Source organism: Nicotiana sylvestris, chromosome 5, assembly GCF_000393655.2.
Source record: "Nicotiana sylvestris chromosome 5, ASM39365v2, whole genome shotgun sequence".
Lineage (NCBI taxonomy): Eukaryota > Viridiplantae > Streptophyta > Magnoliopsida > Solanales > Solanaceae > Nicotiana > Nicotiana sylvestris.
This window is the reverse complement of record NC_091061.1, coordinates 79,989,618-80,012,648: the sequence shown is the minus strand read 5'-3', so window position 1 is coordinate 80,012,648 and position 23,031 is coordinate 79,989,618. Positions and strand designations below refer to the sequence as shown.

At 41.5% G+C, this 23,031-nt stretch overlaps 1 protein-coding gene across 1 annotated transcript; it reads left to right on the top strand.

Annotated features, from left to right (window-relative positions):
- The first annotated feature begins 2,077 nt into the window (after positions 1-2,077).
- On the top strand, positions 2,078-5,080 carry LOC138868886 (uncharacterized). The gene is made up of 2 exons (XM_070146463.1): positions 2,078-2,579; positions 4,689-5,080. The coding sequence occupies exons 1-2, from the start codon at positions 2,078-2,080 to the stop codon at positions 5,078-5,080; spliced, it is 894 nt and encodes a 297-aa protein (XP_070002564.1).
- Positions 5,081-23,031: the final 17,951 nt, after the last annotated feature.

Sequence of the window (23,031 nt, the reverse complement as noted above, 5' to 3'; positions counted from 1 at the left end):
CATGGGGGAAATTGGGTGTTTTGGGTAGAACCTAGGTTTTTAAAAATTGGGGATTTGGACCTCAATTTGGGGTCCGATTTCTGGTCAAATTATACATTTGGATTTGTGGGGGAATGGGTAATCAGGTTTTGGTCCGAACCTCGGGTTTCGACCCCGTGGGCTCGGGGTGGTTTTGACTTTTTGGGTAAAACTTTGGGAAAACTCATTTTTCATGCATTGGGGTTGAATCATTTAGCACTAATTGATGTAATTAAGTAACTTGTGACTAGATTCGAGCGGATTGGTGGTGGAATCATGGGGTAAAGCTATTGAGTGGTGTTCAAAGCTTCGAGGTAAGTGTTTGGTCTAACCTTAGCTTGAAGGATTAGGAGTTGAGTCTTAATTTCTACGTGCTAATTATCGAGTACGACGTATACGCATGGTGACGAGTATCTATACGTTGGTGTCTAGCATGAGCGTTAGTCTTTATATATTCTGATTTTGTTGTATCTTTCATGCCTTATGATGATTTCTATATATTGTAAAAAGCATGTGAAAGAAATTGTGGTCTTTGAACTTCGAGGAGCATTGGCTCGAGTTATAATATGAATTGTGAAAGTATATGAGATAATTGAAACCTTTATAGCATTGACTCAAGTGGTAAAGTGAGTTATAAAGTAAGAAGTGCAAGAAAGAGAAAGAGTTATTGATATTGTTCCCTTGCTGGGATTTAGCTATTTAATTGTATTCCCTTGCCGGGATTTCTACCATTATTTGTCTACCCCCTTGCCCTTTGTTTGTGATTGTTGTTTGGGTGAGGAAGAGTGTTAAAGCACGAAGGGTGATGCCGTGCATTGTTTGCTATTGTGAGGAAAGAATGTTAAAGCACGAAGGATGATGTCGTGCATTGTTTGCTATTGTGAGGAAAAAGTGTAAAGCACGAAGGGTGATGCCATATCGTACGATGTACCATTCCGTACCGATATTCATTGACTATATGGTGAGGAAAGAGAGTAAAAGCACGAAGGGTGATGCCATGCACATTTTTATTATTGATATTGTTTGGTGAGAACGAGAGTAAAGGCACGAAGGGTGATGTCGTGCATATTTTTGTTATTGATATTGTTTGGGTGAGGACGAGAGTAAAAGCACGAAGGGTGATGCCGTGCAAATAGTTGATTTTTGATTATTGTTGACATTCTGGCTTTGTTGCTTCTTCCTTTTATTGAGGTTTTCTATTTGGAACTATTACTTCCCCTCAACATGTTTTCCCCTTCCCACACTAACTGGTTATTTCCTATATTTCTTTTCCGTTGTACATGTATATATATTTGAACTGCACAGGTTATTTGGCAGTCGGGTCCTAGCCTCGTCACTACTTCGCCGAGGTTAGGCTAGGCACTTGCCAGCACATGGGGTCGGTTGTGCTGATACTACACTCTGTGATCTTTTGCATAGATCCAGGTATTGGACAGCAGCAATAGCACGGGAGCCAGCCTTCAGTCCACCGAGAGCCCAAGGTAGCTTGCAGGCGTCCGCAGGCCCGACATCTCCTCTATCCTATAATTCATTCTGTTCTCTCATGTATTCGAGGCAAATAGTTTTATATTTCTTTCAAACGGTTGTATTTAGTACTCTTAGTAGTTCATGGGTGATGTGACACCGGTTCTTGGGTAGAGGCATATGTTGATTTCTGCATTATTGTTCAGCTTATTTAATTTAAATCTTCCGCTTTAATTCCATATTTCCACTGTTATTTTAATATTTAACGCTTGATGTTATGCTTGATAAAAAGGATTAAAACTAAAGGAGTTAGGAATTTATGATTTGTGGCTTGCCTAGTTTCTTTGAATAGGCGCCATCACGATTCCCGAGGGTGGGAATTCCGAGTCGTGACAAGTTGGTATTAGAGCTCTAGGTTACATAGGTCTCACAACTCACGAACAAGCTCTGTAGAGTCTGAGGGATCGGTACGGAGACGTTTGATTTGGAGCATGAGGTTCCGGTCCCATCAGTTCCGGTAGGCCCAGCTCAGGTCTCAGAGGGGTTCATTGCCACCCCAGTTCTTTAGGACGCTCTGGTGTGATTGGTGGGCCTCATGGAGAGTTTGCTTCCCGTAGCACCAGCCACTTCTCAGGCTGGAGGAGGGGCTCAGACTCTTACTACGCGCACTCCGGAGCAGGTAGCTCCCCAATTCCAGGTTCTAGTGGTTCAACCAGCTGTGGCAGTTCAGCCGGGTGTAGTGGCTCAGACCGGCGATGGAGCGACTATGTCCGTCGATGCTTTGTGGAGGCTGGATAGGTTCACCAAGCTCTTCACTTCTACATTCAGCGGTGCATCTACTATGGATTCCCAGGATTATCTGGACAGTTGTCACGAGGTTCTTCGGAACATGGGGATCGTTGAGACTAATGGAGTTGATTTTGCTACCTTTCGTTTGTCTGGATCCGCCAAGTCTTGGTGGAGGGATTATTGCTTAGCTAGACCTGCCAGTTCGCCATCTTTGACATGGGAGCAGTTCAAAGCGTTATTTTTGGAGAAGTTTCTCACCGTGACTCAGAGAGAGGCCTTTCGGAGACAGTTTGAGTGCCTCCAGCAGGGTTCCATGACGGTCACCCAGTATGAGACTAGGTTCATCGATCTAGCTCGCCATGCTCTTGTCATACTTCCGACCGAGAGAGAGAGGGTGAGGAGGTTTATGGATGGTCTTATTTAGCCGATTCGTCTTCAGATGGCCAAGGAGGCCGGGAGTGAGATCACTTTCCAGGAGGCGGCCAATGTGGCCCGCAGAGTTGAGATGGTTCTGTCATAGGGAGGTGGTCATGGGTCGAATAAGAGGCCCCATCATTCAAGCAGATTCAGTGGTACCTCGTCCGGAGGTAGAGATTCATATGGTAGAGGCCATTTTCCTAGGCCCTTTCAGTCAGCTCTCCAGGTCTCACATGGTACTTCAGGTGGTCGTGGTTCATAGATGCATTATTCTGATCAGCATCCTTACAGTGCACCACTAACTCTCATCAATGCACTGCCACTTCAGAGTTTTCGAGGTGGTCATTCAGGTCGATAGGGTCAACAGTCTCAGCAGCCGAGGGCTTATTACACTTGTGGTAATCGGGGTCATATTGCCAACTTTTGCCCTTGAGCACCAGGCAACTCTCAACATCAGGGTTCTCGTGCTATGGTACAGGCACAAGGTGTTCCACAGCCCGCCCAGCCAGTTAGAGGTGGGGGTAGAGGTGCTAGAGGTGGAGGTAGAGGTCCTAGAGGTGGAGCTCAGGCTGCCGGAGGTGGAGGCTAGCCAGCAGCAGGCCGTCCTAGAGAGGTAGTTCAGGGTGGTGGGGCCCAGCCCCGATGTTATGCCCTTCCAACTAGGCCCGAGGCTGAGGCTTCAGATGCAGTCATTACAGGTACCATTCTGGTTTGTGATAGAGATGCTTCAGTGCTATTTGATCCAGGGTCTACGTATTCGTATGTGTTATCTTATTTTACACCGTACCTGGTCATGCCTAGTGATTCATCGAGTATTCATATTTATGTGTCTACACCGGTGGGTGATTCTATTGTGGTATATCGAGTCCATCGCTCTTGTGTAGTTGTGATTGGGGGTCTTGAGACTCGCATGGATTTGTTGCTTTAAGACATGGTCGACTTCGATGTTATATTAAGGATGGACTGGTTATCACCTTACCACGCTATCTTGGACTGTCATGCCAAGACTGTGACCTTAGCCTTACCGGATTTGCCCCGTTTAGAGTGGAGAGGGACTCCTGGTCATTCTACCCGCAGTGTTATTTCATATGTGAAGGCTCGACGTATGGTTCAGAAGGGGTGTTTAGCCTATTTGGCTTATGTTCGTGATTCCAGTACTGAGGTTCCCTTTATTGATTTTGTGCCCGTGGTTCGTGAGCTTCCTGATGTTTTCCCTTCAGACCTGCCGGGTATGCCACCCGACAGGGATATTGACTTTTGCATCGATTTGGCCCCGAGCACCCAGCCTATTTCTATCCCGCCATACCGTATGGCCCCGCCTGAGTTGAAAGAGTTGAAGGAGCAGTTGCAAGACTTGTTTGAGAAGGGTTTCATTAGACCTAGCGTTTTACCTTGGGGTGTGTCGGTATTATTTGTTAAGAAAAAGGATGGTTCGATGAGAATGTGCATTGATTACCGGCAGTTGAACAAGGTCACCTTCAAGAATAAGTATCCTCTGCCGAGGATTGATGATTTGTTCGATTAGCTTTAGGGTGCCAAGGTATTTTCAAAGATTGACTTGAGATCTGGTTACCATTAGTTAAGGACTAGGACATTTGATGTCCCTAAGACAGCATTCCGCACTTGGTACGGGTATTATGAGTTCTTGGTTATGTCATTCGGGTTGACAAATGCCCCAGTAGCTTTTATGGATTTGATGAACCAAGTGTTCAGGCCTTATTTGGATGCGTTCATGATCGTCTTCATTGATGATATTTTGATATATTCCCGCAACCGGGAGGAGCACGAGCAGCATCTTAGATTGGTTCTTCAAACTCTGAGGGATAGTCGGCTATATGCTAAGTTCTCAAAGTGTGAGTTCTGGTTGAGTTTGGTTGCATTCCTAGGTCATTTCGTATCAGCAGAGGGTATTCAGGTTGACCCGAAGAAGATTGAGGCAGTCAAGAACTGGCCTCGACCAGCATCAGCTACAGAGATTCGGAGTTTATTGGGATTGGCAGGCTACTATCGTCGATTTGTGAAGGGGTTGTCATCTATCGCAGCCCCGATGACCAAGTTGACACAGAAGGGTGCCCAGTTCAGATGGTCGGATGAGTGTGAGGCGAGCTTTCAGAGGCTCAAGACAGCTCGAACTACGACACCGATGTTAGTTTTGCCCACAAGTTCAAGGCCTTACACAGTCTATTATGATGCTTCCCTTATTGGGCTTGGTGTAGTGTTGATGCAGGATGACAAGGTCATTGCCTATGCTTCGAGGCAGTTGAAGATTCATGAGAAGAACTATCCAGTGCATGATTTGGAGTTGGGGTCCATTCTTCACGCATTGAAGATTTGGAGGCACTATTTGTATGGCGTGGCATGTGAGGTGTTCACTGACCACAAGAGTCTTTAGTACTTGTTCAAGCAAAAGGAGTTGAATTTGAGGCAGAGGAGATGGTTGGAGTTGTTGAAGGATTATGATATCACTATCTTATATCACCTGGGAAAGGCCAATGTGGTGGCCGATGCTTTGAGTAGAAAGTCAGCCAGTATGGGTAGTCTTTCTTATATTCTGGTCAGTCAGAGACTGCTTGCTTTGGATGTTCAGGCTTCGGCCAATCGATTTGTTAGGTTGGATATTTCTGAGCCTAGTCGAGTATTAGCTTGCATGGTCGCTCGTTCTTCGTTATTGGAGCGTATTTGTGATCGGCAGTTTGAAGACCCCTATTTGTGTGTCCTTAAAGACACGGTGCAGCGTGGAAGTGCCAAGCAGGTTACCTTAGATGCTAATGGAGTTTTGAGATTGCAGGGTCGAGTTTGTGAGCCTAATGTGGATGGGCTTCGAGAGTTTATTTTAGAGGAGGCCCATAGTTCCAAATTCATCTGGGCGCCGCGAAGATGTATCAGGATTTGCGGCAGCATTATTGGTGGCGTAGAATGAAGAAGGATATTGTGACTTATATAGCATGGTGTTTGAATTGTCAGCAGGTTAAGTACGAGCATTAGAGGCCTGGTGGTTTATTTTAGAGGATTGAGCTTCCCGAGTGAAAGTGGGAGCGGATCACTATGGACTTCATTACTGGACTTCCGCTGACTTGGAAGAAGTTCAATGTTGTTGATAGGCTGACCAAGTCAGCGCATTTTATTCCCGTAGCAGTCTTCTATTCGTCCGAGAGGTTAGCGGAGATCTATATCCGGGAGATTGTTCATCTTCATGGTGTGCCGGTCTCTATCATTTCAGACCGAGGTACGTAGTACACCTCGCATTTCTGGAAAGCAGTTCTGCGAGAGTTAGGCACCCAGGTTGAGTTGAGTATAGCATTTCATCCTCAGACGGATGGGCAATCTGAGCGGACTATTCAGATATTGGAGGATATGCTCCGAGCTTGTGTTATTGATTTTAGAGGTTCATGGGATCAGTTTTTGCCTTTAGCAGAGTTTGCCTACAACAACAGCTACCAGTCGAGTATCCAGATGGCTCCTTATGAGGCTTTATATGGTAGGCGGTGTCGATCTCCAGTTGGATAGTTTGAGCTGGGAGAGGCTCGGTTGTTGGGTACGGATTTGGTTCAGGAGGCCTTGGACAAGGTCAGGATCATTCAGGATAGACTACGTACAGCTCAGTCCAGGCAAAAGAGCTATGCAGATTGCAAGGTTCGAGATGTAGCTTTTATGGTTGGTGAGCGGGTATTGCTCCGAGTGTCGCCTATGAAGGGTGTGATGAGATTTGGGAAGAAGGGCAAGCTTAGCTCTAGGTTCATTGGTCCGTTTGAGATTCTTGATCGAGTGGGAGAGGTAGCTTATAGACTTGCGTTGCCGCCGAGCTTATCAGCCGTGCATCCAGTTTTTCATGTGTCTATGCTTCGGAGGTATCACGGCGATCCATCCCACGTGTTAAATTTCAGCACTATCCATTTGGACAAGGACTTGTCCTATGAGGAAGAGCCGGTAGCTATTCTAGACCGGCAAGTTCGTCAGTTGAGATCCAAGAGTTTCCCTTCTGTTCGTGTTCAGTGGAGAGGTCAGCCTCCTGAGGCATCGACCTAGGAGTCCGAGTCCGATATGCGGAGCCGTTATCCTCATCTATTCCCCAACTCAGGTACTTCCTTCTTCTGTACGTTCGAGGACCCACGATTGTTTTAGAGGTGGAGAAAGTTTTGGGTCATCACCTGCTTTCTTACCCATTCTGTGCTTCTGAGGACTTGAAACCCTCATTTAGAGTTGCCTCAATTTGCGTGCGTAGTCCGGACATGTAGCCGAAAAGCTTAAATATGAAATTCTGTGAAAAATGCTAAGTTTTGGTGTTAAAATGAATAAGTTTGACTTCGGTCAATATTTTGGGTAAACGGACTCGGACCCATGATTTGACGGTCCCGGAGGGTCCGCAGGAAAATATGGGACTCGGGCGTATGCCCGGAATCGGAATCTGAGGTCCCTAGCCCGAGAAGTGAATTTTTAAAGGAAATTGTTTATCTGAAAATGTTTAAGGAAATTTAAATGAAATTTGATTAGAACGAGTTGGTATCGGGCCCATATTTTGTTTCCGGTGCCCGGTACAGGTCTTATATATGACTTGAGTCATTCCTGTGAAATTTGGTTAAAAACAGACGTCGTTTGATGTGATCCAGACCTTAATTGAGAAATGTGATGTTTAAAAGAGTTTTGAGAAATTTCATTGATCTCGAGGTTTAATTCGATGCTCGTGATGTTATTTTGGTAATTTTATTACACGAATATATCCGTAGGATATTTTTGAGGTTGTGTGTATACTTGGGTTGGAGTTTCGAGGGCTCGGGTGAGTTTCGAGTAGGTTCCGGGATGCCTTAGGCTTAGAAAGTCAGATGTTGTAGGTTCAGGAAGTTGCAGGCCTCTGAACTTTTTAGTGCGGTCCGCGAGGAATTGCGTGTGACTGCGGAGGGGCCAGCGCGGCTGCGGTCGCCTTTGTGCGGGGCGCGGTGTAGGCTGTGCGTCCGGAGTCGCCTTTGTGCGGTCTGTACAGGGTGCTGAACTGCAGGTCTTCAGGGAGGCCTGTGCGGCCGCAGTCCGTTTAATGCGGTCCGCAGTGGAGCTCCGCGACCGCAGTCCTTTTTATATGGTCCGCGGTGAGGGTCTGAGAGGGGTATAAATAAACGGGAATTTTAGTTATTTTTCACTTTTCAAAACCCCAAAAACATAAGAGGCGATTTTTCAAACAACCTTTCTTCTCCAAATCAATTGTAAGTCATTTTTAACTAGTTTTCTTCAATCATTAACATCTTTTAACATGATTTCAACTTAAAATCAAAGATTTTCATGGGGGAAATTGGGTGTTTTGGGTAGAACCTAGGTTTTTAAAAATTGGGGATTTGGACCTCAATTTGGGGTTCGATTTCTGGTCAAATTATACATTTGGATTTGTGGGGGAATGGGTAATCAGGTTTTGGTCCGAACCTCGGGTTTCGACCCCGTGGGCCCGGGGTGGTTTTGACTTTTTGGGTAAAACTTTGGGAAAACTCATTTTTCATGCATTGGGGTTGAATCATTTAGCACTAATTGATGTAATTAAGTAACTTGTGACTAGATTCGAGCGGATTGGTGGTGGAATCATGGGGTAAAGCTATTGAGTGGTGTTCAAAGCTTCGAGGTAAGTGTTTGGTCTAACCTTAGCTTGAAGGATTAGGAGTTGAGTCTTAATTTCTACGTGCTAATTATCGAGTACGACGTATACGCATGGTGACGAGTATCTATACGTTGGTGTCTAGCATGAGCGTTAGTCTTTATATATTCTGATTTTGTTGTATCTTTCATGCCTTATGATGATTTCTATATATTGTAAAAAGTATGTGAAAGAAATTGTGGTCTTTGAACTTCGAGGAGCATTGGCTCGAGTTATAATATGAATTGTGAAAGTATATGAGATAATTGAAACCTTTATAGCATTGACTCAAGTGGTAAAGTGAGTTATAAAGTAAGAAGTGCAAGAAAGAGAAAGAGTTATTGATATTGTTCCCTTGCTGGGATTTAGCTATTTAATTGTATTCCCTTGCCGGGATTTCTACCATTATTTGTCTACCCCCTTGCCCTTTGTTTGTGATTGTTGTTTGGGTGAGGAAGAGTGTTAAAGCACGAAGGGTGATGCCGTGCATTGTTTGCTATTGTGAGGAAAGAATGTTAAAGCACAAAGGATGATGTCGTGCATTGTTTGCTATTGTGAGGAAAAAGTGTAAAGCACGAAGGGTGATGCCATATCGTACGATGTACCATTCCGTACCGATATTCATTGACTATATGGTGAGGAAAGAGAGTAAAAGCATGAAGGGTGATGCCATGCACATTTTTATTATTGATATTGTTTGGTGAGAACGAGAGTAAAGGCACGAAGGGTGATGTCGTGCATATTTTTGTTATTGATATTGTTTGGGTGAGGACGAGAGTAAAAGCACGAAGGGTGATGCCGTGCAAATAGTTGATTTTTGATTATTGTTGACATTATGGCTTTGTTGCTTCTTCCTTTTATTGAGGTTTTCTATTTGGAACTATTACTTCCCCCCAACATGTTTTCCCCTTCCCACACTGACTGGTTATTTCCTATATTTCTTTTCCGTTGTACATGTATATATATTTGAACTGCACAGGTTATTTGGCAGTCGGGTCCTAGCCTCGTCACTACTTCGCCGAGGTTAGGCTAGGCACTTACCAGCACATGGGGTCGGTTGTGCTGATACTACACTCTGTGATCTTTTGCATAGATCCAGGTATTGGACAGCAGCAATAGCACGGGAGCCAGCCTTCAGTCCACCGAGAGCCCAAGGTAGCTTGCAGGCGTCCGCAGGCCCGACATCTCCTCTATCCTATAATTCATTCTGTTCTCTCATGTATTCGAGGCAAATAGTTTTATATTTCTTTCAAACGGTTGTATTTAGTACTCTTAGTAGTTCATGGGTGATGTGACACCAGTTCTTGGGTAGAGGCATATGTTGATTTCCGCATTATTGTTTAGCTTATTTAATTTAAATCTTCTGCTTTAATTCCTTATTTCTGCTGTTATTTTAATATTTAACGCTTGATGTTATGCTTGATAAAAAGGATTAAAACTAAAGGAGTTAGGAATTTATGATTTTTGGCTTGCCTAGTTTCTACGAGTAGGCTCCATCACGACTCCTGAGGGTGAGAATTCCGGTCATGACAGTCCTTCTTATCGGTGTGTTGTCGACCACATCTATAAGTTGGAGGCAATTCGAACATTTAGGAATTTCACCCTTCTTTGATACTCCAGATCGTGCAGTAGAGCTCAAGATAGGGATCTAATTTCCTCGCTATGTCTTATTCCCAAGATGAATCTTGATACCATAATCCATGAGTTTGAAGCAATAAGGAGGGAATGACCCCACCATCGAATCTGAGGGAGATTGCCCAAGAGTTTGTTAGGAGAATGTATCGAGCCATGGAGGGATTGGTAGAACTTGTTGCCAAAGGGAATACCCTTGTTCCTATTAATGTCACTGTGCCACCAGATCATGTAGTATATCAGTATTTCACCAATGTACGTTTGGGATGTGGAGTCGAGGGGTATCGATTAAGCTATTGCCCTATCAACCTAAAGTAACCAGGTAAGTCACTCCTTTGTACATCAATATGAACAACACAAATTTTCTACTTGTTGTATATGTGCATCCATATTGAAGAGTTCCCATGAACATGGTCGTAATAAGATGTTGAATCACAAAACATTGCATGTATCGACTCTCTGAACGAGACATATTATTCATGAAACCTCCTGATCACAGTTCTCTTACTTACAGCCTCCTATGGAATTGAGCTCTATAATTATGTTCTTGAATTGAGTTATAACACTATTAATACTTCCCACTTGCTTTCCTAAATTCTAAACAAGGGACTATACCTGATAAATTTCTTATAGGATCATTTTATTTAAATGGATAAGATCTGCTCATTTGTGCCTATGCATGCACCATCGTAAAGTTTACCTATGTGGTGTCGAGTTCCAGGTAAAGCATCCCAGTGTTGCGATACTTATCGAGTCACTCTTTTACTCACTGGTGTATATCGCTTCTATGGTTTGAACAGTCACTCTACTCCTCATTCGAGGACGAATGATCTTAAGGGGGGGGGAGAATATAAGGCCCCGGAAAATTTCACTAAGTAATTTATGATTTCGTGGTGCTAGGTAGGCTAATTATAATATTTTACGTGCTATTAACATGATGTACATCAATTGGATTTGGTAAATAAGTGTATAAGTCATATAATAAGTAATTTGGGGTCAGAGGAAAGTCCTAAGTCTAAGTCAAATTGGAAAATTTCATAATAGGCTAAAATTCCAAATGAGTTCGCACAAGTCCACACTTTGGACGAGCATATCTAAATGTATATGAGGTTTTGTTTGATGAAAAAACTATGAAATGAAAGGTCTTCGAGTCTAGTTTCTAACGCTTCAAACCGTTTATCATTTGTAAATTCCTACACAAAGTTATGATCACATTACCAAAGGATGGATTTGCAATCAATTTTGCGATTGCAAAACAACTCTGCGGACCGCATACTCGTCACATAGTGAAGCAGAGTCGGGCAAAAAATTTGTTGTTGCATGTTAATTATGTTGTCGCATGTTGATTATGTTGTCGCATAATTGATTATGCTGTCGATTATGCTATCACATAATGATTATGCTGCAAGTCTGCTACCCACATATCGATTATGCTATAGCATAATTGCACCACATAATTGACTTCGGGGGTCATTTTTGGAAATTTTCATATCCGAACACACTTTGATGAATAAGCTTTGGGGCTTCATTTGGGGCTATTTTATACTAAATCTAGAGAGAGGTCAGAGCATTTTAGAGAGAGAAGGAGGAATTATAACATTATAACCATTCAATCTTTCATCAATCTTCTAGAATCAAGAAAACCAATCACAAGATCTTCATCTAAGAGGTAAGGTTCTATACACTAGACCTTAATTTCAAGTTTTGGGTATAAGATGGGTTATTGAGGTATGATTCTTGGGTGTAATAGTATTATGTATACATGCATGTACAAATTAGGGTTGTGGGAAGATTTTTAAACACAAATAAGTAAAGATTGGGTTGGGAATGAAGGAAATCTTGTAGAAGAGCTTTGAAATCAAGATGCACAACTAGTGTTAGATAAAATGCTCAAACGAGCTGAAGCCATCAATATCTTCCTAATTTGTGTTCGATTTTGTTATGTCAAAAAGTAGATTTGGATTGCTAGAATTTTCGGAATGTTGTAGTAAGTTAAGGAAAGCTTAAACAAGGTATGTATGGCTAAAAACCCCTCTTCTTAGAAATTGAGCTCCCATGGTGTCCATGCAAATATTGTAAGTCTGAAATTTGATTGACGTAGTACTTGTTATTTCAAAGGAATTGGTGTTGCAAGAATATATGTAAAAGGTGTATCTCAATGTGTTCAATATGCTATTCTTGGTAAATTGAGGATATGTGAAGAATGTGAACTATGTGCCAAAATGCCTAGACTTCAAGTCAAGTTTAAATTGAGATTGTTTTGCCAAACTATGTGAAATACTCTATGTATAAAGATGATTGTAATAAATCAAATGAATTTGAAAAATAGAGTGTGGTCAACGTGCCGAGAACTTGAGTTATAATTGTACCTAGTGATGCCTATGACATGAGAAAATATGAAATAGATTATGAAATGAGCCTTGACTCTACTTTCCATAAATGACTTCAACAATAAAGTGTCCTAAAGGCTTTGTACACAATTTATGCCCATAAGTGGCTGTTCGAGATAATGTTTTGCCTTATGAGTACATCCAATGTGATTTGAGTTGTTACATGCTCCGATGTTGAAATTGTATATTGTCGTGATTGAAAAAGAGTAATTCAAGAATAATTGGTGTAATTGCTTGTTTATGACTTTGATGTGTGTTTCTATTGTGGTTTGGTGTGCCCCCTCCTTTTTGGAAGAATCCTTTGTGTTTAAAGTCCTATTGCTAATGAACTTGAGGTGTATAATTTCTGAAATACTGTATATGCTTGTGATTCATGCTTCCTCGCATGTGTACTTGATATCTTGGATTGAATGGCTTGTTGTTGAAATTTATATTGATGTGAAATGTGGGGGAAAAGAGCTCGAATTATGAAATGTGGTGAAGTGTCAAGTATGATGTGATAATTGTGGCCCAAAGAGCCGATGAACTGATATATGTGAAGTAAAGATTGAAATGAGATGATATATGGAAAAGGAAAAATGTCTTGGTAAGACGGCCTAGCCGATGGGGCCGTGATCGGACGTCATGCCGCACACATAGTGGTATTGTGCTGAAATTGAAACCAGAAAGTGAGAATGAAATTGTGACTGAGTACATGTCTCAAATGAGGCAACCTAGTCGATCGGTCGTGATCGGTTTTCGTGCAAGAAGGTGGTGGTATTGTGAATGATTGTGCAACAGTATGAAATGTCCCAACCTAAAGTTAAGGAAATAATGTGAAAGCTATGTGATTCCTTTTATTTGATGATATGGTGATTTTTTAATGCTTTTGTTGAATCGTTATGATTTCTTATATGGTTGTTCTTTCTAATGAGATGGTGTTTAGTTATACATACTAGTGCTATTCGACGGCACTAACGTCTCCTCTTTATTCATGAATTTGTTTGGGTAGAATGAAACCTAACAGGCTTTCTCAGTCGGGTTTACTCGGTTGAGCGCCGGTCGCGCCTTCTAAGGTTGGGGCATGACAAACTTGGTATAAGAGCCTAAGGTTTTAAAGTGTCCTAGGATATCTCGAAGCCATGTCTAGTAGAGTCCTTCTTATCGGTGTGTTTTAGACCACATCTATAAGTTGGAGGCTATTCGGACATTTAGGAATTTCACCCTTCTTTGATACTCCAGATCGTGCAGTAAAGCTCAAGATAGGGAGCTAATTTCCTCGCTATGTCTTATTCCCAAGATGAGTAATCTTGATACCATAATCCATGAGTTTGAAGCAATAAGGAGGGAATGACCCCACCATTGAATCTGAGGGAGATTGCCCAAGAGTTTGTTAGGAGAATGTATCGAGCCATGGAGGGATTGGTAGAAATTTTTGCCAAAGGGAATACCCTTGTTCCTATTAATGTCACTGTGCCACCAGATCATGTAGTATATCAGTATTTCACCAAAGTACATTTGGGATGTGGAGTCGAGGGATATCGAATAAGCTATTGCCCTATCAACCTAAAGTAACCAGGTAAGTCACTCCTTTGTACATCAATATGAACAACACAAATTTTCTACTTGTTGTATATGTACATCCATATTGAAGAGTTCTCATGAACATGGTCGTAATAAGATGTTGAATCACAAAACATTGCATGTATCGACTCTTTGAATGAGATGTATTATTCATGAAGCCTCATGATCACAGTTCTCTTACTTACAAGTCTACATTTTGCACGAGCATATCTAAATGTATATAAGGTTTTATGTGATAAAAAACCTATAAAATGAAAGGTCTTGGAGTCTAGTTTCTATCTCTTCAAACCGTTCGTCATCTGGACATTCCTACACAAAGTTATGATCAAATTACCAAAGGCTAGATTTGCAATCAATTTTGCGATCGCAAAACGACTCTGCGGACTACATACTCGTCGCATAGTGAAGCAGAGTCGGGCAAAAATTACGTTGTCGCATGTTGATTATGCTGTCAATTATGCTACAAGTCTGTTGGCCACATATCGATAATGATATAGCATAATTGCACCACATAATTGACTTCGGGGGTCATTTTTGGAAATTTTTATATCCGAACCCAATTTGATGAATAAGCTTTGGGGCTTCATTTGGGGCTATTTTATACTAAATCTAGAGAGAGAGGTCAAAGTATTTTAGAGAGATAAGGAGGAATCCTAACATTATAACCATTCAATCTTTCATCAATCTTCAAGAATCAAGAAAACCAATCACAAGATCTTCATCTAAGAGGTAAGGTTCTATACACTAGACCTTAATTTCAAGTTTTGGGTATAAGATGGGTTATTGATGTATGATTATGGGGTGTAATAGTATTATGTATACATGCATGTATAAATTAGGGCTGTGGGAAGATTTTTAAACACAAATAAATAAAGATTGGGTTGGGCAATGAAGGAAATCTTGTAGACGAGCTTTGAAATCAAGATGCACTACTAGTGTTAGATAAAATGCTCAAACGAGCTGAAACCATCAATATCTTCCTAATTTGTTTTCGATTTTGTTATGTCAAAAGGTAGATTGGGTTTGTGTCACGACCCTAACCCCGAACCCGATCATGATGGCGTCTCTTGCGAATACAAGGCCAGCCAATTTAACCCAATTCGCTTTTTAAAATAGTTAAACAATATAAAAGCAATCTAAACATGATTTAATGATAATAAGTAGCGGATATACAACCCGACACAGCCCTAACCGGGGTGTCACAAGTCACGACCATCTCTAAACCATAATACTAGTGTGCTAAAGTCATTAACTACTACAAGTGTTTGAAAGGAAACACAAATGATAGAGAAGTAGTGACACGGGGCTGCAGACGTCAACAACTACCTCGTAGTCTCCAGAAAAAAACCATTTGGAACTGGAGGAATCAGCACCCATAAGCGATACCAGCTACGCCTGAATCTACACACAGGGTGCAGGGAGTAAAGTGAGTACTGCTACTCAGTGAGTAACAAATATAAATAATGACTGAAGGTAAGAAATCACATAAAGCACAAAGCATTCTATAATGAAGCAGTAAAATCACTTAAAACAGTGAAAAGTCAAGTGAAAATCCCTTTCTCAACAAGTAAAACAAGTAATTGACAGGTAAATATGAAAGATAAACATATAAAGGTTCGCCCCTCGAGAACAATGTCAACAACTCCGCCCCTCGGGCAATCACATAGAACGGTATCGGCCTCTCGGGCAAATCACATAGAACAATACCAGCCCCTCAGGCTATAACATAGAACAATATCAGCCCCTCATGCTATATCTCACATCACAATGGGTACTCGCGCTCACTGGGGGTGTACAGACTCCGGGAGGGGCCCCTTACGGCCCAAGCGCAATATCAAGCCATCTCGTGGCATCAAATCTAGGCCATCGGCCTTATATCAGTCAAGCCACCTCGTGGCATATATATCTCAGACCCACGACCTCATAAACAATATCAACAAGCCACCTCGTGGCGTACATATCTCAGGCCCTCGGCCTCAATCAGTATCAGTGTTTCCTCACAACTAGTCTTTCGGCCTTACTCAGTCAAAAATACTCACAAGCCCCTCGGGCTTTAGTAAAATAGTATTTCTCAGCCCAAAACATCATTTAAAATATCATTTAAGTCTCAAAACGGAGTAAAAATGGCTGAGTGGTAAAACAGTGAAAAATAACATGACTAAGTTCAATTAATAAGTCAAAGCAGTGAGGAAATAGTAATAAAAATTCCCGAAAGGGTTTAAATGGTTGGCACAAGCCCAAATATGGCAATCAGCCCAAGAATGATGAAAGCAAACAAGTTTCAATCAAATACGCGGTAAAATCATCAATCGGGACGGACCAAGTCACAATCCCCAATAGTGCACAACCCCACGCTCGTCATCAAGCATGTGCCTCACCTCAATATAGCACTACGATGTGCGATCTGGGGTTTCAAACCATCAGAACAACATTTACAATCATTACTCACCTCTATCCGGTCCGAACTCTAGCCTGCGATGCGTTTGCCTCTCGAATTGGCCTCCGAATGCTCCAAATCTAGCCGAAATAAGTACCAAACTATCAAAATATGCTAAGGGAACAAAGCCCATTTGAAAGTAATCAAATAACCACAAAATTCCCGAAATTGGTCAAACCCGACCACCGGGCCCACATCTCGGAATTTGATAAAATTCACAAAACTAGAATCCTTATACTCTCACGAGTCTAACCATAAAAAATTAGCCAATTCTGATACCATTTGGTCCTTCAAATCATCATTTTATATTTTTGAAAGATTTCTCAATTTTCTTCCCAAATTTCATCCCAAATCACGAATTAAATGATGAATTCAATGATAGATTCATGTACTCTAGCCAAAATCTGAGCTAGAATCACTTACTCCGATGAATTTCTTGAAAAACCTTCGAAAAATCGCCAAAATTCGAGCTCTCTAGGTCAAAATATCAAATAAAATCCAAAATTTTATATTTATAAAGTACCCCACAGATTTCCACCTCCGTGGACCGCACAAAATCGACTGCGGTCCGCACAAAAACGACCGTGGCCGCACAGGCTTTTCTCTGTAGTGACAGGGTTTAGTATTTTGGCCATAACGTTCGCTGCAGATCTCCAAATTACGATATCTTTACCTTTTTGGAAACTAAACACAAAGGGCTACAACCTTTGTTTTTAAATCATCTCACAATTCCTTGTAGATCAAAAGATATAAGCCTCCGAAGTAGGACCAGTGAAATGTTCCCCACCGCGGCCGCACCGCATTTTGTGCAGTCCGCACAACACCTACCGCGGCCGCACTTCATTTTGTGCGGTACGTACAGTACATACTGCAGCCACACTTCTTTTTGTGCGGACCGCACGGGTGGGTTCCGAGGCCTGCAACCTTTCTGGACCTGCTACAGCTATGATTTTCGGCCTAAAACATCCCGGAACCTACCCGGAACTCCCAGAACTTCAAACCAATTGTAACAACACATCCCATGACATCGTTCAAACTTGTTGAAAACTTCGGAACACTCACAACAACATCAAATCACCAATTTAACATATGATTCAAGCCTAAGAACTCTAAGAACTCTTAAATTATGCTTTCGATCAAAAAGTCTATCACATCTCACCCGAATGACCTGAAATTTTGCACACACATCCCAAATGACACAACAAAGCTACTGCAACTCTCAGAATTCCTTTCCAACCCCTATATCAAAATCTCACCTATCAACTGGAAAACGCCAAAATTTCAATTTCGCCAATTTAAGCCTAAACCTTCCACGGACCTCCAAAATGCATTCTGATCATGCCCCTAAGTCCCAAATCACCTAACAGAGCTAACCAAATCATAAAAATTCCGATCCAAGATCATATACAAACAAGTCAACTCTTGGTCAAACCTTTCAAATTTAAGGCTTCAAACTGAGAACTATTCTTCCAAATTCCTTTCGATTACCCTGAAAACCAAGACCAACGATTTATATAAGGCATAATATATCACACGGGGAAATCATGCCCAAGAACTGGCGAGCAAAGTGCAAAAGCTCAAAATGATCGGTCGGGTCGTTACATCATCCCCACTTAAACATACGTTCGTCCTCGAACGTGCCCAGAGTTGTTCCAAAAGCCAACCAATCGCTGAATAACCTTACCCTGCATATACCCGGGTGCGATCCCACGTCACCCTATCTTATATAGGTCTGATAACACAATGAAACTGCATTTCCACATTCCAACCTAGCCCATAAGCCTTAGAACCACATTCCCACTTCTAAAATCATTCATAAGATCAGAATCTCACATCTATTTTCAGAATAAGCCCGAACAAGTTGTAATCACCCATACTTGCAATCTCAGGTGCAATCACTTGATATACCACATAACTCAAACACTCGTAATGATAACTTCTAATTACAGCAGTCGCACACAACACCCGAATACCGATAAAAAAACTCTTATCAACTAAAGTCTCACCCCAATACTTTCATATACTGCCAATGATCACTAAAACATGCGGTAAGCCATAACCATTTCTCAGATCAACCATTCAAGAAGCCATTTATCCTTTGGCAAATACAACAGCAAATTTCTGAGCCGAAGCTCGATATTATCCTTCCAATATGCTGAAATTGAACCTGTTCGTATTCATTAATGATCCCAACGGTCTCCTCTAATCCAACACACTACTCAGGTGACATGACTCATCAATGCAGGCCTAAGCCACAACTTGCACAATACGCGCACTAATAAGAAACACCCAATTTCTCTTCCCGCTCGACTTTCACTATGAAACCCCAATAGAACCGCACCATATGTGCCTATAACCAACAAATCATAACACCTCGCAACACAGAAAAGTTTTTACAACCCATATTCATGTATGTTAGCTCATGCCATAAGATAGTCAACGTAAATCCATGAAGAAATTATCTTTAAGATGATAAGAAGTTAATCCTATTGGTCTTGAATGATACAAAGGTGTATAAGGGTGGTTAGCAAGTATTAGAAGTTAAACAAATCAAGGATGTTGTCAGCCGTATTTTTGGATAAACCTAGAGGTGCTTAATACACTCAATAGGTAGTGTTTTAAGGTATTAGAATCATATAATATCCGTATTATAAGTCTTGAAGTCAAACGAGTTATGAGACAAAAGTCAACAAAAGTTGTCACAACTTAGGTTCATAATTTTACTTAAACATTAGGTCAAATTTACTAAGATTTTCTCCCAATTTACTTAGAATTATGGGGTACTCTACCCACAAAATTGAATATCTATGAGTCTAGTTTCCAACGCATTAAACCATTCATCGATACAATCTCGGAGTAGAGAGATATTCGCGTTTTTGTGAGACTGCACCAAGTACCTCTCTATGGGGCCCACTTAGGCGGGTTAAGACATTTGGGTATATATATGATGCCTCCAACACGTTTTAAGTCATTTTTTAAGATATTCAGACCTTAGAACCATAGGAACACCCTCTCAAGGTTCTCTCAAGATTCAAGACCCAAACAAAGGGCAAACAACACAAATCAAGTGTCGGGAATCCCGTGGCGCTAGTAAGTTTCTTTTTCTTCTTGTTGTTGCTCATTTTTGTGTTGTTCCAGCTCGTGTGGGAGGTTGTTTTAAAAGGTTTATATTCTGTAAATACTCCATCAAGTTCTTAATATCAACCCTAGAATATTTCAAGCCTTCTAAAGTGATTTTAGTGCCGAAAAACACTAATTGATTGCTAGTTTCGCTTTCTTGTTGTTGTGGCAGCATTGGAGGGATATTTCATGGAAAATTAAGGTCAAATTGGAGTTGTTCTTTCTGTATAAAGGTAAGGAACCTCTTACTCTATATGTATTTAAGATTATCCAAGTTGCGGCTAAGTCATTGAAGCTAGAACTTGTGGAATATATATCGAAAGGCTTGGTAGTAATGTTATCAGTTGGTGGACTATTTTGGGAGGTTCAATATGATTAACATTGATGTTGTTTGGGCTGTTTGGTGATTGTTTTCACTTGTGGAAGTCATATAAATAGGGGAGGTGATGTCCGTTTCATCATAAAATAGGTTGTGGTCGGTACATAATAGTTACGACGCTTAAACGTTAATGATAGTGTCATTTCTCCTATTGTAGACTAAGGAGTCTTGACATTTGCATAGCTTGAGGTTGGGCAGTATATACAAGGTATGTGAGGTTATCCCTTTCCTTCTTTTGCACGACTCTGATTATACATAATGTAATGAACGAGCTTCCAAAGATACTCTACTCTTAGAAGCTAGCAATACTTACATTATTTCCCCTCTTATGGAACGATTAATGTTGATGTTGCTTCTCTTATTCTTATATTATCAATGTTGTTGGTACTTCCTAATTCTTATAAGGTTCATAGTGAAGAGCTTTTCCTAATAACGTGTACAGAGGATACCGACCTTACGTCACTCCGAAAGGTTAAGAACATGATTCCATGAGTCGAGCATGCAGTATTATATATGTATTTATTTTACTCTACCGAGTCACGCTATAGCCGGCCGGGTACGGCACCTATTGTGAAACCATTGATTAGTTGGGTTTTACCGAGCTCCACGTGGCCGGGTACGATTCTACCGAGCCTTATAATGGTCGGGTACGTTTTTACTGAGCCTATTACGGTCGGGTATGATATGATGATGATGATGCCCACAGAGGCGTATGTTTTAAAATTTTATGCATATATACATATGTATCATGCATTGCATGTCAGTAGCCCTCAGAGGTACCCAGACATTACAGGTTGTATATTCTCTATCCCTGCTTACATTACTGTTCGTACTTATGGTTCCCTGCCTTACATACTCAGTACTTTATTCGTACTGACGTCCTTTTATTTGTGGACGCTACATGTCGTGCTGCAGGTCCTGATAGACAGCCAGGCGCAGCTCCCCCACCACAGTAGGCGGTCCAATTCAGCGGTGATTGGCAAGATCCCTTCTTCGGACTTGCCGTGATCTTGGTATGCATTTTTGTTATAGACATTATGGGTATGTCGGGGCCCTATTCGGCAATGTTGCAGCACTTATGTTCCTTTAGAGGCTCATAGATAGGTGTCGACTCATGTATAGTTTGGTATGCTTTGTCGGTTGATTTTTGTTGTATAGTCTTTCATGGTAGCATGGTAGCTCGTACCTTATATATAGTTTCTTAATTGTCTGGTCATCCCATGTTATGTATGTTCATGTCATCATCTTTTATTGTTAGTTGTCCATGATCCATGTCTACCAATTATATTGATATCGTTGGCCCTAAGAGATAATAAAGAAGGTTAGATAAAATGTACGTTGGTGCTCGGCAAGTATGGCCGGGTGCTAGTCATGGCCCTCCAGTTTGGGTTGTGACAAAAGTAACTCATAGATCTCCCCAGATTACTAGTAATCTCAACAACGGTCAAATCAACACATCCCTCAACAATACAATTCGGGTCCAACCAAGCTGACTCAAATTAGAACACGCATCCATGTTGGCCTGCCAACGAACTCCTTATCACGAAAATCCTGGAGCTGCTCTTCAACACCTTTAACTCTACCGGTGCCATACGATACGGTGCCCGACATCAAATTAATACCAAAATCAATAACCTTGCTCGGCCTAAGAAATACATCCGAAAAGCTCCTCACCACCGGAACTAAATAAATGGTAGAAGCCTCTACACTGACATCTATCACAAAATCCCAAATAAGAAAGACAATCCTTCCTAGCCGCCCGCTGGGTCTTCGAAATATAAAACCACTCCACTAGGGCATAATCCTACGGACCTCGCCACTCAATCTGTGGCATTTTCGGCAAGCCAATAATGTCACCTTAGCGTAATAGCCCAGAATGACACAACACGGAGACAACCAGTTTGAACCCAATATCCCATCCAAAATCTAACATCCAAGCACAAAAGATCTGCTCGGGTCTCCAAACCCCGATAGTCACTAAACAGTGCTGATACACACGACTCACAACCACAATATAGCCTGAATGTGAGAACTTCCATGTCTCCAAATCCATATGGCACATGAATCAACATACTTTATCCCAATTCCGCCGTCCGAATGCATACCGCACCTCAAAGACCCAATCATTCCACGAAAGATACTCTAAAATTCCCCTGTGTCACCAAGCAAACTCCATTATCAGCAGTCGATCTAACAAGAAAGCGCCGCAATTCTACCAAAGTACCATCAACTTAATCACATTGCCTTTTCTGAAATATATACCCTCGTCAAATCACTCCCATTTAGCAATACCATTTCCTTAATCATCTGGAGATCATCCCCCTAATCATCTGAAGCTCATTTCTCTAATCATCTGAAACTGCCCGTGCTGCCTAAGAATTTTATGACTTTCCGTTCTAAACTAAACTGTAACCTTACAGACGCAAATGTCAATCCTCCACAACATACCACATATACCATACCATCCTAGGATAACATAAGAACTTCATCTCCCTTTCGATCCAGAAACATCTACGTACTCAGCTAGTCAAGAACTTTCCATTGATCTCATCTAGAAGAAAATCACTATGCATCCCCTGCTCCTCATGCCCATAGAAAATATACATCTCCAATCGAGGTAGAAACCATCAAGAACTCTCCAAGTTCCCCTCGCACAAACCAGACCTACACCGAATCCTTCTAACTCGGCAAGATACGCAAGCCATCAAAACCTAAGAGCATTTCCGTGAAATACCTGTAGGAACTCATTACCCCGTACACACCCAAGGAACTAATCATATCATTACCATACCGATCCGGCCTACTACCCAGTTATCCCATCAATCTGAGTTTCCTTCTGATTTACCTTTAACTTGATATCCCCTCTAGTTGTAGCACCACAATTCCTCAACCTAGACTTACCACACGAGACCCAAGCATAAAACCACACTATCTAAGACCCGTAAGCAGCTGAGTACTCTCTTAAATATTTCCAAAATCACCACGTTCAAAATACCTACCCCGAAGAGACTTCCTACGAATCTGGAACCATTACCTTCCTAATATTGATATATAGAATCCCATAGTTAATGTAGATAGTACCACAAGTCTTGACATCTCCCAAATGAAAACTCAGTTCCTAACCACATATACGACTTTAAAATACCCCATTGTTACATGTAGAATCTTGAACACATTGGAACCATTCTCGAGATTCATTCACCCTATT

Excerpts from the sequence above, each read along its gene's own strand:
- LOC138868886 (XM_070146463.1), top strand. The coding sequence starts at position 2,078 with ATGGAGAGTTTGCTTCCCGTAGCACCAGCCACTTCTCAGGCTGGAGGA. Across the intron at positions 2,580-4,688 it reads GTTTGAGTGCCTCCAGCAGG|GCTACTATCGTCGATTTGTG; the intron begins GTTCCATGACGG and ends TGGGATTGGCAG.